The sequence below is a fragment of the Micropterus salmoides genome, unplaced genomic scaffold, assembly GCF_014851395.1.
Source record: "Micropterus salmoides isolate LMB-PRFRI ecotype aquatic unplaced genomic scaffold, ASM1485139v1 Ms_hic_scaffold_23, whole genome shotgun sequence".
Taxonomy (NCBI): Eukaryota; Metazoa; Chordata; class Actinopteri; order Centrarchiformes; family Centrarchidae; genus Micropterus; species Micropterus salmoides.
In genome coordinates, this window is record NW_024041484.1 from 14,870,632 (window position 1) to 14,887,188 (window position 16,557).

The 16,557-nt window shown below is 41.5% G+C and overlaps 1 protein-coding gene across 8 annotated transcripts in view; it reads left to right on the plus strand.

Annotated features, from left to right (window-relative positions):
- The window catches only part of cacna1c (calcium channel, voltage-dependent, L type, alpha 1C subunit), a 144,413-nt gene that overhangs the window by 116,097 nt on the left and 11,759 nt on the right, over window positions 1-16,557 (plus strand). For 2 of the 8 annotated variants that reach the window (XM_038738835.1, XM_038738832.1), the window contains exons 32-48: window positions 3,532-3,660; window positions 5,201-5,266; window positions 5,653-5,744; window positions 7,088-7,250; window positions 7,844-7,971; window positions 8,064-8,160; window positions 8,598-8,700; window positions 9,738-9,839; window positions 10,213-10,340; window positions 10,581-10,721; window positions 11,704-12,068; window positions 14,651-14,779; window positions 14,882-15,009; window positions 15,149-15,246; window positions 15,413-15,509; window positions 15,752-15,860; window positions 15,989-16,151. In XM_038738835.1, coding sequence (XP_038594763.1) covers window positions 3,532-3,660; window positions 5,201-5,266; window positions 5,653-5,744; window positions 7,088-7,250; window positions 7,844-7,971; window positions 8,064-8,160; window positions 8,598-8,700; window positions 9,738-9,839; window positions 10,213-10,340; window positions 10,581-10,721; window positions 11,704-12,068; window positions 14,651-14,779; window positions 14,882-15,009; window positions 15,149-15,246; window positions 15,413-15,509; window positions 15,752-15,860; window positions 15,989-16,151 — 2,238 coding nt within the window. Of the gene's footprint in view, window positions 1-545; window positions 732-3,522; window positions 3,661-5,200; window positions 5,267-5,652; window positions 5,745-7,087; window positions 7,251-7,843; window positions 7,972-8,063; window positions 8,161-8,597; window positions 8,701-9,737; window positions 9,840-10,212; window positions 10,341-10,580; window positions 10,722-11,703; window positions 12,069-14,650; window positions 14,780-14,881; window positions 15,010-15,148; window positions 15,247-15,412; window positions 15,510-15,751; window positions 15,861-15,988; window positions 16,152-16,557 lie in introns of all 8 variants that reach the window. The other 6 variants (XM_038738828.1, XM_038738829.1, XM_038738830.1 and 3 more) reach the window with 6 other exon arrangements.

A 16,557-nucleotide genomic window follows, 5' to 3' on the forward strand; every position in this document is an offset into this window, starting at 1 on the left:
GTTACTGTACTGTAGTTCAGCTGGTAGAAAGAAAAACAGATAGCTACAGAGGCGCCCCTCTATCCCCCACCATACATATAAACACATGGGCTCACATGACAAAGGCTATTTTGAAAATAGACACATACACAACCAGCTCTTTCTCAAGGCGTTAGACAGCAATTTCCAAAATATGTTACACTTCCTACATGTTTCAATCTTCTAGTACTGTTATGAGAAGTGATTTAGCCTGATGTGGCCCTCACAGAAGATGGGGCCAGTCTCTATATGCAGTAATATTTTACAGAATACTCCCACCTGGCCCATATTAAATTAATATTTTTTCACTTTTCCACCTGCACGTGAAGTTTGATCAGAGAGTCAACCCTCACTAGCTTGGTGTTTTTTGAGTTATTTTTTGTCTGGGCTGGTGCAAGATCCTCACTACTTTTCAGATTGAAACAGACACACACACACACACACACACACACTCTGTATGTGCACAGTTACAATCACACACACCAAGGCGCTGCTCTGGTGCTGATCTTTGTTGCCTTTCCTTAAAGCCAGCTGACTCCTCCTCGTCCTCGTCCTCCTCCTCTTCGTCCTCCTCCTCCTCCTCTTCCTCCTCTCACCCCCCTGTGGTAAGGCCAATGGTACGCTCCGACGGTAACCTCGTCCGCCTCCCTACCTCCTCCACCATCCCTCCATCCTTCCATCCTTCCATCCCTCCTCCTGCTACGCCAACCATGGTATGATCCAAAACTTTTGGCTTTTCATTCGTCCTGTCGTCTCTCCTCTGTCGCTTCCACTGCCATCTTCTGCAGCATGTCCAGAGTTATATTTATGTAGTTGTTGTTTGTACTTTTACATGTTTATATATGTGTGTGTATGGAGAGGGGCACTGTATTGTGCAGCCCTGGTATAACTGGAGCCTTGTGACTTTCCTTGAGTGGCTATTGTTGTTGCCATGATGCCCACTGCCCACCCACACCCACCCCTTCCCCAATGGCTTGCAACTTGGTCTTTCTTCCCTTATGGGTGTGGTATCTTTAGTGCTTCGACATCAGTGCAAGCCATCATGGTCACATTATCACGCTGTCTTTTTTTCTGTCACTTTACTCCACTGGCCTGCCATCTAGCAATCAATCAATCAATCAATCAATCTATCTATCTATCTATCTATCTATCTATCTATCTATCTATCTATCTATCTCTATCTATCTATCTATCTATCTATCTATGTGGATGTCCCTGAATAATTCCAACTATTCATATTCAGACTCCCTCGCGCTCTCTCTCTCTCTCTCTCTCTCTCTCTCTCTCTCTCTCTCTCTGTTACACCTACTGTCACTGTACCTTTCCCGCTCACTGCCCCCCTCTCTCAATGGTGCAATAATCCCCACTGTGGTCCAGTTGTGGTATTACATGCAGTACGGACTTTTGACTTACATTCCTCAGAAGGATATGTCATTTTCAGCATATCTGTCAGTGGGGTTTGGGACAGCTCATGTCTTGGGTTACTTGTCAACAGTGTCACCAGAAAAGTGTGACATGTACTCTTAGAATGTACTGCTCCCAGTTATAGAATAATAATCAGTGTGAGGAACTTTCCAATCTTTGATTTCTACAGAACATTTTAGAAACAAGATCAGTTATTTCTCTGAACACAACTATTATGTTGAAAAGTAACATATGACATCTGTTATCCCAAACTGCAGTAGGATGTGTGGATAATGGCAAGTTCTTTTTAGGAGCACACTGTATTTTCTCTGTGGGATTACCATAAAGAATTGATGGCCTCTTGGAAAAACACAAATGGCATGAAACAGATTTAAAGGTCAGATAGGCTGATCTGGTGTTGTTAGGGTCCCATGTAGTTATTACAATGAAGACAGATGTAGTATGTCGCTGCTGTGGTTGTTATGTAGTCAAGTTTATTCTATGCATACTGGTACATTTTTTGACAAATTTGAAAATTGTTACTGCTGTTATGGTTACTGATGGTTTGGTATTTGCATAACTAGTAACTTTGGCTTTACTTGATTCATCTGCTGTTTGTGTTATAATTGTGAATAGTATACTGGCTCCTGAGTACCTGTATTATCTGCATCATGCTTTACACATGGTGTACACATGATGTTGCCGTTGTTTTCCTTCTTTCTGTCCCAGAGAATGAGCAGCAGCAGCAGCAGTATAAATAAATAAATCTGTATTAGAATAGCACTCAGCCAGATGGCTGAATATTTCATCATGGAGTTGTTTCCTCTGGATGAGTACCGGGACAACAGACAGTTAGAATGTTGAATGAATGTCAAATTTCCAAAGTATACCAAATAATGGATTGCTTAAATTCTTTGAGAGGAAAAATATTGCATGAGGCAGAGTTTCTAGAAGATTGTAGTAAACAAAAAGTAAAGATGAAGACATTTGCCACCTGTGAAAATATTGTTGTTTTACCTGGCAGTGCTGCATTGGGCAGTAATACCTTTATCCACTTGAATGTCCTCTTTGGATTGTTTCTCCCGGTGGCCAGTTGCTCAATGACAGACAAACAATTAGCCTGCCTGCATGATTTATTGAAACAGGAATGTGCCCGCAGGGTAGAATTTTTGTACTGTATCTGTTGTGAATTGATATCAGTGATTTATGAAAGCGCTTACCTCCATCGATAGAAATTTCTCTGGCCTGGTCTCAGCAATTAGAATTTGAGTCTATACCAGTGCAGGATATCCGAACCTTTCAGCTTAGTAGGATGATTTACATCAGGGGCAAGGATTTTAATGCTTTTTTGTCCAATGTCATCGCAAGGCTGGGCTTACCTGTAATTGGTTATAGAAACAACATCAAGGAGTGCGTTCTTCACCTTGATTACGACAGCACTGATGTGGTAGAAGTATAGAAGCAGATTGTTGTGATTGAGGAACCAGCAATATCAGTAAAGAATAATGGAGTCATTTTTAGTTTTGCCTTTAAGATCAGTAAGGTGCCTTTAAAGGCTGTTAACTGCAAAGTAACTTTGATTTGTTTAATTGCACAGTTGAACAGATCTGTTATGTAAAGAGAAGTTGAAGCAGGTGTATTTAGGAAGCTGATGGATGGTATAAGAATCTCTTTGTTGCCAATTGATTTTTCCATGAAGCCAGAAAAATAAGCATGATTGCCCGATTCTCTCCCAGATCTATTTGTCAGTTGATTTTGATGGGATTTTGTAGGACGCATATTTCCATTTTATTAACTCTGTGCGTGTGTGTGTGTGTGTGTGTGTGTGTGTGTGCGTGCGTGTGTGCGTTATGCTATTGCTATACATATTTACATCCGCATATATTTGTGGGTGGGAATATGCATACAATTGTTACTTGTTGTCTGTATTTCTGCATTTGTCTGTGCATGCATGTGTGTATGTTTGTATGATCATCTTTACCTATGTGTGTGTGTATGTGTGTATGTGTGTGTGTCTGTTTCCCTCCCTTACCTATCTGCATGTGTACCCATGCGTCCTGTGTTTTTTCAAAAAAAAAAAACACCAAACCCCACCAAAAGGGACTGCAGAACTCTGAAGAGAACGCCAGGATCTCCATCACCTTCTTCCGGCTGTTCCGCGTGATGAGGCTGGTGAAGCTGCTGTCTCGCGGGGAAGGGATTCGGACCCTGCTGTGGACCTTCATCAAATCCTTCCAAGTGAGGGGAGAACCGGACACAACATGCTAGAGCAGGGGGCTGGGTTTACACAGGATGGAAAGTGGCACTTTAGCCCTACTGCGACTAAGATTGAAGCCCTTTTTGGAAGCCATAGTACTATTTTAACTACATTTCACTTTTACCAGCAAAGAGCTTACAACAAATTTTGCGATCCAAACTTAGCATAGTGATTCTTAAGGGTTAAGTAGGTTCATACTTATTTACAGTCAACATGTTGCTTAATTAATCCAGAATAGACTCATTTAATGTTATTAATGTTATTAATCTGTGAAATTCATCTTGGATTTCAGGTCTGAGTCACATGGGGATAAAAATATCCTTGTTCTTGTGTAAATCCAGCCTGGTGGTGTCTCACAAGCCACCTTTCCTTTCCTTGCCTCCTCCCTCCTCGTCTCCACCTCCTATTTTTTAAGAAGTCAGATGGGTGGGATGTCGGACAGTTTAGTCTAGATGGGGAAGGAGGAAAAGAAAGAGGGACGGTGTGAGGTAACGGAGAGGAGGTTTAGGAGGCTTGCTGCAGAGGTAGGGAGGGATGTAGGGACATAAATCTGGGAAACAGGAAGGAACTCAAGAACCTTAACCAGCAATCTCTTTCCTACTCTTTCCTACTCATCTCTCTTCTTCTTCTTCCTCTACTTCTTCTTCTACTCCCTTTTCCCTCCAACACCCTACTACTAACCCCTTAAAGCTCACCATTCCCTGTAAGCGGGTTAAGCAGTAGATAAGTTTAAAGAAAGCACTCCACCAAAAAATGAAATCATTTGATAGAGAATTACGGGGAAATTAAAATAATCTGTTCTCTCTCTTGTGTTAGCTGAGACGGGCCACTTCATGTAACATTACAGTTACTGAAATTCAAAACATTGATGATACAGCAAAAAACAGACTCATGGTGTTTAAAATCAGCAGTGGTCATGGATATATTTCTGTACTTAACACTGTAGGCTTTGCAAAGCTTATTGTACCCTTTTTCTTTTGTCCGTGGATTACATATTGACGCATAATCAAACTTTTTTCATTTATTCGTCATGATTTGGCCCTACTCTCCAAGGCACAGGGGTGATGTTAGCCAGGAGCTCAGTACCACACAGTTGCCCAGGTGTGTAAATATAGAAGACATACCTGTTCTGGCCATTGTTTGGTTCATGCACTACACGTTGGGACTGGTCTCCTGGCTAAACTCAGAGAGTAGTTTGTATTTTACTGAGGTTTTTCATTCTGAAGTCAGATGATTTGTTCTGGATTGTTTTTGGTGTTGTGCCACACAGAGCTGTAGATCAGTTCACTTTCATTTACAAAGCAGCAGTACATTTTTCATATTGCACCTGCTCATTTGAAAAACAAGAAAATTTGAACTTTAAAATAACTTGGCGTTAATCAACCCTTTTTAACAATAATTTTCTAAATCAGTTATAGACTAATTAGATGTGTGAGATTTGATGAAAGTGAATGGTCTCCAGCCTTGGTGCAGGATTATGCTGTCGACAACTTGTCACTGATGTGTCTCTCTCCTCTTTAGGCACTGCCCTACGTAGCTCTGCTTATAGTGATGCTATTCTTCATATACGCTGTCATCGGTATGCAGGTAAGCTGTTGTCCTGTCGCCTTGTTTCCCTCCCTCTGTCGTGTTTTCTTCTCTCTCGTCCTTTCCTCTAGCTGGCCTCCGTCCTGTGTCTGTCTTCCAGGAGTCTTGTCAGCCAGAGTTCCTGTTCCTTCACGTCGTCCTTCTCCACTCCACTTTTCTTCCTTCTCCAGCTGTTGCCAGTCTTTGTCTCTCCTCTTCCTCTCTCCATGTGTCCTTCTATCTATAAGATGTTTGTATCACTGATGATTAGAGGGAAACACTTTTGATTTGATTTTCTGGGGACAGCTGGCCTCTAATTTTGATTGTCTCAGAGAGCAAACACTTCCTCCTGTCAATGCTGACATCATATCCTGTGTGCTGTAACTACTTCCTCCCCTCCTGTGCAGATGTTTGGTAAGATAGCACTGCAGGACAACACGCAGATCAACAGGAACAACAATTTCCAGACATTCCCTCAGGCAGTGCTGCTGCTCTTCAGGTGAGGAAGATGACTATGCTCCTCATCCTCTTTCTGTTGTACTTTCTTTTTCTCTGTGATATTTCTCCTTCTTCTCATTTCTAATATCTCCCCTTTCTTCATGGATTTAAAATCAAAATCTTCTGCTCTTTCTGCATTATCATGCTGCACTTCTTCTTCTCCCTCCCTCCATCCTTTACTTCTGTAATGTCACATCAACAACAATAACCGTTCTTTTTCCTGTTTTAATCTTCTATATTTTCTCTCTTCCATATATTCTGAAAAGCATATTACATTAGAGGTTACCTCTGACATTTTATGACAGCAGTGGGTTAATTAAATTCCAGGATATCTGTAAATGTAAAGCTGTAAATTCAGCCCGCCAATGTGGGAAAATGTTTTGTCAGTACTATGTGACCATATTACTGCCACTGTGACAAGAGTTAAAAAGTTGCTTAGCAGCTTAAACAGCATCCAGACTCAATCTGCACACCTGTATGCCCAGTAGTTAGCTGATAATTGTCTGGTCCACTGAGGAGGACACCTTCTTCGATTGTCAGAAGACTGATCATACTTTTAAACAGCATGGATCCAGTCTCAGACAATTCTCTCTCCTGTGTGGTTGCGAAGATGGTAAGATTCCATGGAGGGGACAAAAACCATAGAAACTGAAAGGATGGCTCACATTCTATGTATTTGTAAGTATGTTGCCATCAAAACATGAAAAGCATCTTTTCTATTTGTTCATATTCTATGGACTGACCCCTTCATGAAATATATCATAGCAAAAGGCTTCCATTCAGAGAGACAGCATACTTGAATACTTCATACTGCTGTGTAATTTAAATCCAAACAAACAGTCAACACTTGATAAATAGTGTTAGAAGAGTTAAAAATCTTTATAGTACTGAAGTATTCAGAATGGAAGATAATTGTAGTTTGGAAAACTATCTAGAGTTCAACAAACTCAAATATGCTGTTGCTCTTTAGGTTCAGTGCATCAGAATGTAATTAAAATTTTGCTCTTTATGGTGTTCACACTAACACTGTGTGTGTGTGTGTGTGTGTGTGTGTGTGTGTGTGTGTGTGTGTTTGTCTTTATGTTTGTATGTGTCTGCCTCTCTTAATTTGTATCTATGTGCGTGTTTGTCACTATATGCTTGTGTGCCTGTATGCATACATGCACACATCCATGTGTCTGTATGTGTGTGTTTATGCATAAATGCACATGTGACTTCATGCTGGTGCATGTGTGTGTGCAACTATGTGTTTCCATGTATCTGTATATGTTATCTTTGCATGTATATCGGCGTCAACGTGTGTGCATATTTGTGTGGGTGTGTGTGCACATGTCCATGTATCAGATGTGCAACAGGTGAGGCATGGCAGGAGATCATGCTGGCATGCTCGCCCAAACGGCCGTGTGAGAAAGGATCAACCAATGAGAACAACACATCCAGCGAGGACTGTGGCAGCCAGTTTGCCATCATTTACTTTGTCAGCTTCTATATGCTCTGTGCCTTTCTGGTGAGTAAAGTGACAGAAATAGATCTATTTTAATTTTTAAAATGTTCCTCTTTAAAACAGATTGAAAGAGAATATTTGATAAGATTAGAGTTATTCTATAAATAATTACAGTTAGAGAAGGTGGAAGAAACACACTTCTAGACAATTAGAAATATTATCAAAATATCAAATAGTTCATAGATCTTAATTCTTGCTAATTATTTTATGAATCAAGCTAAGCAGTAGTTGCATATTATGTGAGTTAAAAGAAATAGTTTGACATTTTGGGAAATATACTTATTTGCCTTCTTGCTGAGAGTAAAATGAGAAGTTTGATAGCATTATCATAGCAACCCAACAGCTATCAGGTGGTTGGTTTAGCACAAAAAGTCCAAAAATGACATGTTGTGGTTTTACAGACTATTTCTTACTTGGGTACATTGACTTCCTGGAGTTTTGTTGTCACCATGTAACATTATATAATGTTAATCAGTGAGCTTCAAAGGTGCTGGAAGGCAGATTTTGTTGCATTTGGACAGAGCCAGGCTAGCTGTTTCCCCCTGTTTCCAGTTTTTATTACTGTGTTGATGTTGTTTCTGACTGATTCTCCCCAGATCATCAACCTGTTTGTGGCTGTCATTATGGACAACTTTGACTACCTGACACGTGATTGGTCGATCCTGGGGCCACATCATCTTGATGAATTCAAGAGGATCTGGGCTGAATATGACCCAGAAGCTAAGTAAGTTTACAGATAATTAACAACATATGTCATCCAAATAATGAATCTGTCACCTGAGAGTCAGTATAATGTGACGTCTGTGCTGTTTCCAGGGGGAGAATAAAGCACCTGGATGTGGTGACTCTGCTGCGAAGAATCCAGCCTCCCCTGGGTTTTGGAAAGCTCTGTCCACACAGGGTGGCCTGCAAGGTAAACACACACTCAAACACATAGTCCCACCAAATCCCCAACACGGTGTGAAGGCTGCAGAGCTGTATAAAAATCTATAAAATATTTGATCAGGCTTTCAAATTAATTCTCCTAATATTTTGAATTATATAAAAACCACTGTTTGCCAGGTACGATAAATATACAGAAATGTTTGTGATATCAATGTGATGAATTATTGACAGCTCATAACACCTTCCACGGTGACTCAAATAGCACATTGACAACAGAAGACATATTTTAGATATTGACATCTCTCTAGAGGAAAATTAGTAGTGACCATAGAGTCAAACTACTGCCTGGTAATTGTCAACAAACTGTCTGCTGCCAGTAGATGCTGGCAGGAAATGTAGTTTATCATCATCATCATTTTATTTAAAAATGTTGTGGAATCACACAAAATGTTTCATCTAATACAGCGTCTGGTGTCGATGAACATGCCTCTGAACAGCGATGGAACAGTGATGTTCAACGCCACACTTTTTGCCCTGGTCAGAACCGCACTCAGGATCAAGACAGAAGGTAACAGACACGCATATGAACAAACACTCTAATGCAGTTGTACAGATATTTACACCGATCAGCCATAACATTATGACCACTGACAGGTGAAGTGAACAACACTGAATATCTCGTTACCATGGCACCTGTCATTGGGTGGCATATATTAGGCAATACGTGAAAATTGCGTCCTCAAAGTTTGTTTGTTAGAAGCTGGAAAAATGGGCAAGCGGCTGGCCTGTGTGGTCCAAGCCAACAGACAAGCTACTGTAGGTCAAATTGCTGAAAAATTTGCTGTAACATGCTGGTTTTGATAGGAACGTGTCAGAACACACAGTGCATCGCATTTTGTTGCAGATGGTCAGGGTGCCCGTGCTGACCCATGTCCACTGCCAAAATTGCCTGTAATGGGCACATGAGCATCAGAAGTGGACCACGGAGCGATAGAAGAAGGTGGCCTGGTCTCATTAATCACGTTTTCTTTTGCGTCACATGGATGGCCAGGTGCATTTGTGCCGTTAACCTGGGGAAGACATGGCACCACGGCAACCTTGGGTCCTGCCATTCATGTGGATGGACTTTGACACATACCACCCACCTAAGTATTGTTGCAGACCATTTACACTCTTTCATGGAAATGGTTTTTACTGGCAGTGGCCTTTTTCAGCAGGATACTGCGCCCTGCCTCAAAGCAAAAATGGTTCAGGAATGGTTTGAGAAAACAACAACAAGTTCAAGGTGTTGATTTAGCTTCCAAATTTTTCCCAGTTATCAATCCAATTGAGTATCTGTGGGATGTGCTGGACTAACAATTTCAATCCTCAATTTACAGTTTACATCAGCAGCTAACGTCTTCACGCCAGATACCACAGTACACCTTCAGAGGTCTAGTGGAGTCCATATCACACCCCAGTTTACTGTCCTATAGATATAAATACAGAAACACAGAGGGCTTTCACATTGGACAGGCTGTGTGGTAATGTAGTGTGCAACTGTTAAAATACTACTACTTTTACTACTTTGAACCTACATTATCTATATTGTTCGTATGTATGCAGGTAACCTCGAGCAGGCCAATGAGGAACTGAGGGCAATAGTGAAGAAGATCTGGAAGAGAACCAGCATGAAGCTCTTGGATCAAGTAGTGCCCCCTGCTGGTGGTATGTATACTCTGCAACACAATTTCATCCATATCTAACACAAATATTGAAAAGGTGCACACTTTCAAAAGTCATTAAACTTCATGTTGTTTTCTTTATTTTTATTTTATTAATGTGACCAAAACCTTGATAGTGTCACATGACACAGCTTTTCTAAAAATAAAAACTTTGAGACATTATTTTAAGCATTAAGATTATGCAATAATATGATGTCGCCCTGTGATGGACTGGCGACCAGTCCAGGGTGTACCCTGCCTTTCGCCCGATGTCAGCTGGGATTGGCTCCAGCCCCCAAGCGACCCTGTACACAGGATAAGCAGTAGACAATGGTTGGATGGATGGATAATATGATGTATGTTTTTATTTCTTGCAGATGATGAGGTAACAGTCGGGAAGTTCTACGCTACCTTCCTCATCCAGGAATATTTCCGCAAGTTTAAGAAGAGGAAAGAACAAGGGCTGGTGGCCAAGGTGGCCCCCAAAACTGCCCTCTCTCTGCAGGTACACACACACAGAAGTTTTCTTTACCCATCATAAATCTGTACGTACAGTATTTGTTACATTGTCAGGATACTCAGAAGACAAGTAGATTTTTAAATTGTGACTTGGTTAAAGAAATATGAGGAGGAATATAGTTTGCGAGTGCAGATTTGTTTCTGGGGTTTGACAGCAAAATGAACATGTCGGTCACTGTGTCCTTCCATCATAAGTGCAACACCAGGGTGTCTGGTCTGTTTGTAGGCTGGCCTGCGGACATTGCATGACATTGGTCCAGAGATTCGGAGGGCCATCTCTGGAGACCTGACCGTGGAGGAGGAGCTGGATAAAGGTCTAAAGGAGCCTGTGTCGGCTGCGTCCGAGGACGATATCTTCAGGGTAAAGGTCGGATACACACACCCTCAGTCACTCTCCTGAGAGAGAGAGAGAGAGAGAGAGAGATGATCAGCGCCCAGCTTGAAGCCATATTAATGCTCCATACACATATACAGACATGTTTGCATGTGCTCAGACATTTTGACATCTAGAATGCCTCGTTCTCCACCACATAGCTTGGCTACCAATCACTGCACGTACTGAACTAAATTTGATAATTAGTTGTATGCATTTTGGAAGCACATACAGTGGCCGCAAATTGCATAAAAACACAAAATATTATCACAAAACTATAAAATCAAATTGCAGATTTGATTTCATCAAATAGTTGAGAGCAACTGACAAAAACTACACACACACACACACACACACACACACACACACACTTCTTTGCTCAAGGGTGAGTTAGGCCTATTATGAGCCTCCATTGTCAATGTCATTGCCAAATTCATGTGTTTTGTTTTGTTTACTTTTTTTTTTTTTACTTAACATATTTATGAAATGCAGATGGACGCAAATAAGTAAATATTTTTGAGCAACACAATTTAACTTGATTGGATATAGAATCACCCCACTCCTCTTACGCCTAAAACTCAGGGAGCATTCTGGAGATTTTAGACCAAGATTTAGTGTGTGATATATTCAGTCTCTCATTTTCATTCACTGACATACTCATTCTGCTCTCATGTCAAATATTTCATCTGTTATCTGTAATACATTTCTAATTTGGGGATACATTGCAAATACAACCTCTCCTTGGTTTGGAACACAAAGCCTTTACTTTGCATTTCCATCTTGGCTGAATAAAGTTTTGTTGCTGCTAGCCGTGAATGACAGTAGTGTTCGAGTGTAGTAAGATTTAAAGATATTTTGACGTAATTTTTCCACTATTCTCATCTTCTCCCTTTTCTCTTCTTCCTTTTCCATCTCTTGGATCATCCTAATTCCCTTCCCTCCTGTTTATCTTTCTCTTTCTCATCTTTCCCCACAGCGTACAGGTGGGTTGTTCAGCAACCACGTCAACTACTACAACCAGAGCGATGGCCGCGGTTCCTTCCCACAGTCCTTCACTACCCAGCGTCCCTTGCACATCAGCCAGAAGGGCTCTCCTTGTGAAGGCGAGAGCCCGTCCCACGAGAAGCTCATGGACTCGACCACTTTCACCCCTTCCTCTTATTCTTCATCAGGCTCTAATGCCAACATCAACAATGCCAACAACACTGGCATGGTTGGGGTGGTGACCCAGGGAATCAGTCGATTCCCAAGCCCGTCCATAAGCACTGTGGACGGGCACACAGGGCAGCCGCTCACCCCCATCCTGCTGCCAAGATCCGCGTGGTGCTTTCCTCCAAAGAGGTGAGTGCATTCCGGACAGCAGGTTACATCGGATACATATCAATTGTTTCACATGTCATTCTTTTATTTGAAATGGTGTTGTGAAGTCTTTCTTTAGTTTCCTACTTTATGTGCTCTTGAACTGAGGCAAGAATTATTAGTCTGTCTCTTTCATTTCCTGACCATCAGTCAGTACAGATATGTAGCTAGCCAGCTAACATGCTATCTCAGTATGGACATAAATGGTTCTTCTATTTCCTTCACTTTCTTTTTCCTTCCTCCTCTCTTTCCCTCTTTTGTTTCTGGTGGCGAGCAGGACGTGTTTTTATGACACCCTCATGCGGTATGTTGCCAGGGGACAGAGAGAGAAAAGGTGATGATACACTTTTTGAGCAGTGTTGCTGGGCAATCTTGCTGATGGCGAGTCCGACTATGTTTTGAACGGACAGTGGCGGGGCGGGGGACGGAGTGTAGTAATCTTTATTCATTACAATTGATGGCAACATTGCCCAGCACCATTGCTCTAAAAGTTGCTCTGTGTATCATCGGGGGGGTGGTGAGGGGGCTGGTGTTAGTCCCCTAAGTTCCCGCAAAAAGGTTTCATAATGCTATATAAAGTGCTATAGTGAGACTTGTTGCTATAGCAAAAACCAGGCTCTATGCTACTACTATAAAAGTTGCTACCAAAGCCATAGATACTATGTGGTGCAACATGGCCAAACCCTTTCTATCAAAGGCTCTTATTGCTGCTGTTCTCTGCTGTGTAATTGTGTTTTATGGCAGGTCTGGGTTAGGAACAATGTCCGCTCTTGGTCCATCACATGTAGAAATTGTAAGGTGTTGAAACATCTGAAAGCTCATACTTCTCCTATTGTGATTTTAATAGCTCAGTACATTTGGTGTACATTTTTGGAGTATTTAGTTAAAACAAAGCACACTGCACTGGGTTGCTCTGCTCTTTTCTCCATTATAGAGGATAGTTGGTCTGTCCAACAACAAGTCCAGAGCAACATATCTGGGTATTTGGTGACCAGATTGCCACGAAATGTGCTCTGGATATTCAAGGTCCCCAGAGGATGAACATTTTCCATTTTAGACACATCTCAATGTTATACACAAGAAATGTAATTTACAGGCAGATTGTCATTACATTTCCTCAACACATCTATAATCTGTGGGATGAGCCCTCTTGATTCTAATGATACCTATGGCATGTCCATTCGAACCATCCAAAATTTATACTTTTAGCCTTATAACTGGCATTACTGGAGTATGAGAACAGCAAAATCGTTAACATTGTTGGTAATTTATTCCTTCCTGAAGAAACATTCCAGGTTCCAGGCGTTGACTAGCAGAGCTTTAGACATCTCGGTTATTGTTAATTAGAAACGGGAGTTTAACTCATTCACTTTCCCTGCATAGAGACAGTAAGAGATCTAGAATTAAGTGCTCCATTACAGGCAAAGCAAAGTATAAGCTTTCCGATGCACAATCTCTGGATTTGCTTGATTTGCAACAGGGTAACCTCCATCCAGCTCCCAAGACTTTGTCAGGTTTTAATCAAATGCTGTTCTAACCCAGAGTTTGCTGTGGATCCCTTAAATGGCTATGGATTAAAGGGACATCTTGACATTATTTGTACTTGTGAGAGTTCATCATTAAAAATAATGGGTACTGCTAAGTGCAGCTAAGCAGTTTGTTATGACTCTGGTTTGAATTTGAAACATAACCATTAATGGGTGGTTCTGGGGAGCTGACATGTTGTAGCCTTTTAGAAAACAATCTAATGGAGAATAAATTATTAAACTTCAAATGTCAGGATGTCTCCTTAAAGCTTAAGTCTGGAGTATGAAAACATATGTGGACAGATAGGATGACAAGACATCTTTGGAATACAAAGGGAATACAATATAATACAGATTACAGAGCTTGTCTCTCGAGAGGGGGGTCAGCATTTGAAAAGAACAGTTAAGTTAGAGTTAAAGACTTTTTGTGTTTTCTCCAAACAAACGTTTATCCAGGTTAATAACGTCAATACAATAGCGTCTACTTCTTAAGAGACTAGTAGAAAAGACAGCATTTGATTATCTGACTTTATTGGTCTTCATTTTAAATGATGAGAACAGCATTTTAAAAAGTACCTGTTTAATTTCCCAGAAGGTCTACATAAGCAATGCTCTCCAATTAGCTAACACCAATAGCTGTTACCAGCCATTATCTTATCGTACCTCATCTTTGTTTTTTAAAGATGTCTGCAACTCAGTCGTGCTATCAGTTTGTCATATTCCAGGTTTTGCCTTTGATGCTTTTTACCATTTAGCTTTAAAAAATAGTGGCAATTCCCACCTGCTTCACCTCCTTCTTTATCTTGCCTTTTCTTCTTCTTCCCCCTATTTCCTTTTTCTACATGCAATAGCTAAGCCTGAGTCTCCTCCATAGCTCTTCTCTGAGTTTTTTTTGCTAATCAGCTGCTTCTTTTTTTTCTGTGTGTTTATGTTTACATCCGTCTGCCTATTTGTCCACCTGTTTCCGTCTGTGGTCTGCGTTTGTGTTCATTTTGTTTGTTTTGTTGTTTCGGTTGTGTGCTTTTTGTTCGTTTGTAGCTCGGACTCAAGTGACAGCCGCCTTCCAATCATCCGAAGAGGCGAGGGGTCAACGGAGGAGACCTACGATGAAAGCTACGGTGACGATAGGGAGTACCACGAGGACGACCACTCGCTCTCCTCTGACATGTACCGCTAACACAGACACACAACATAACAACCTTCACCTCTAAAGTCATTTCAGGGTGTGTCTTTCATTAACTCCTCTTTGTGTGTGGGTGTACTCAATAGGCTGGTGTATCATGATGATACATGTAAGCAGTTGACTCCCATGGAGGAAGGAGAGCAGGTAGAAGACAGAAGAGGAGGAGGAGGTTGGCAGTCTCCCAGGAGAGTCTTCCTCTGCCCCACTTCTCTGGGTGAGCAGACACGTGCAGATAAAAATCTTTCCTGAAAGTTGTTGAAAAGCGTTGGTACAACTAGTCTGTACATGTCAATAAGATGTCTCCTTTTTCTATATTTTACAAATATTCGTGTGTGTGTGTGTGTGTGTGTCAGGGCGGAGATCATCCTTCCACCTGGAGTGTCTCAGGAGACAGTCAAAGACAGATGTCTCCCAGAAGACGTCTGTACCGCTACACCTTGTACATCATCAGGTAGAAGATGCCCACAAAATAAACACAAATATACTCTTACACTTAGATGCACATAAATAAGTTATAAATACAGCACACGAAGTAAAGCTCCCAGCCATGTTGCAGACATATTCCCCCCCTTCCCTGCTCCTCTCTAACAACCTCCCTCGGCTCTCTCCTCCTCCAGGCTTTGGCTGTCGCAGGGTTGAGTCCTCTGCTAAGAAGGAGTCATTCGCCTACCCTCTTCAGCCGGCTATGCTCCTCGCCTCCAGCCAGTCCCACAGGTATACTGCATTCACAAGCCAAAGAGTTGTTTGTCTGTAGTACTGGCAGAAACGTGGCATTACATTTCCTCTGCATGCACAATCATCACTTTATTTAATGAGGGGGAAAAGGGCCACAGAATCCAGAATAGGGATTATTTAAGATCATATTATTCTTGTCATGTTGCAGTATTGTCATTGTACTTGTTGAAATAGGGTTGTTCTGCTAATTGATGCTTCCACTGTCCTATCTGTTTTTATAGCCCTTGGCAGTGATGCTTCCTACCAGCGAGTGCCCTCTCTGAGGCTAGAGGGCACTAACTCCCATGAAAAGCTCAATACCAGTTTGCCCTCTGTCAACTGTGGGCCATGGTAAGAATGAGAACCTTGAAAAAAAAAACAAGTCACAATACAGTTGCCCAAGTAGCAGTTATGATGATACTTGGGCAACACTGTATGAACAATAAAGATAATAAATAAATAAAATGTGTTGCTCCTAGGTACAGCGACAGTAATGGGAACAGCCGGGTGCCCAGTCCTAGCCCCAGCGTGTCTGGGTCCAATCAAAGACCACCACGGCCGGTGTCGCTCACAGTGCCCTCGCTACTGGGAAAAGACTCCAGCTCACTGTCTCGCGGAAGCGCAGGCAGTCTGGTGGAGGCGGTGAGTGCATGTGTACAGGTTGGAGAAGGTTACACTCTAATTGTTAGTCTGCATTCAGCTGGGGCTGAAGCTATCCTCGGTTGTGAGGATTTGCTGCCTTTTATTTGTCTTATGTCAATGATTCCCAACCTGGGAGTTGAGACTACTGCAGTGAGTCACAGGATACATTTGAGAGGTTCACAATATGTTCTGCTAAACAAATTTGAATTCTTATCTAAACTGTTGCTTTTTTTGTGAAATATTGGATAGTTTTACATCTTTGGGCGTCAAAAATGTATTCAAATGAGACTATCTGAAAGTTTTACAGATCAAAACATGTAATTTAGACTTCTGACATCTGTGATAAAGGGTGCAAGTAGATACTGCTTTATTATTTATTTACAATTTGTTGGCATCCCCTTTGGCT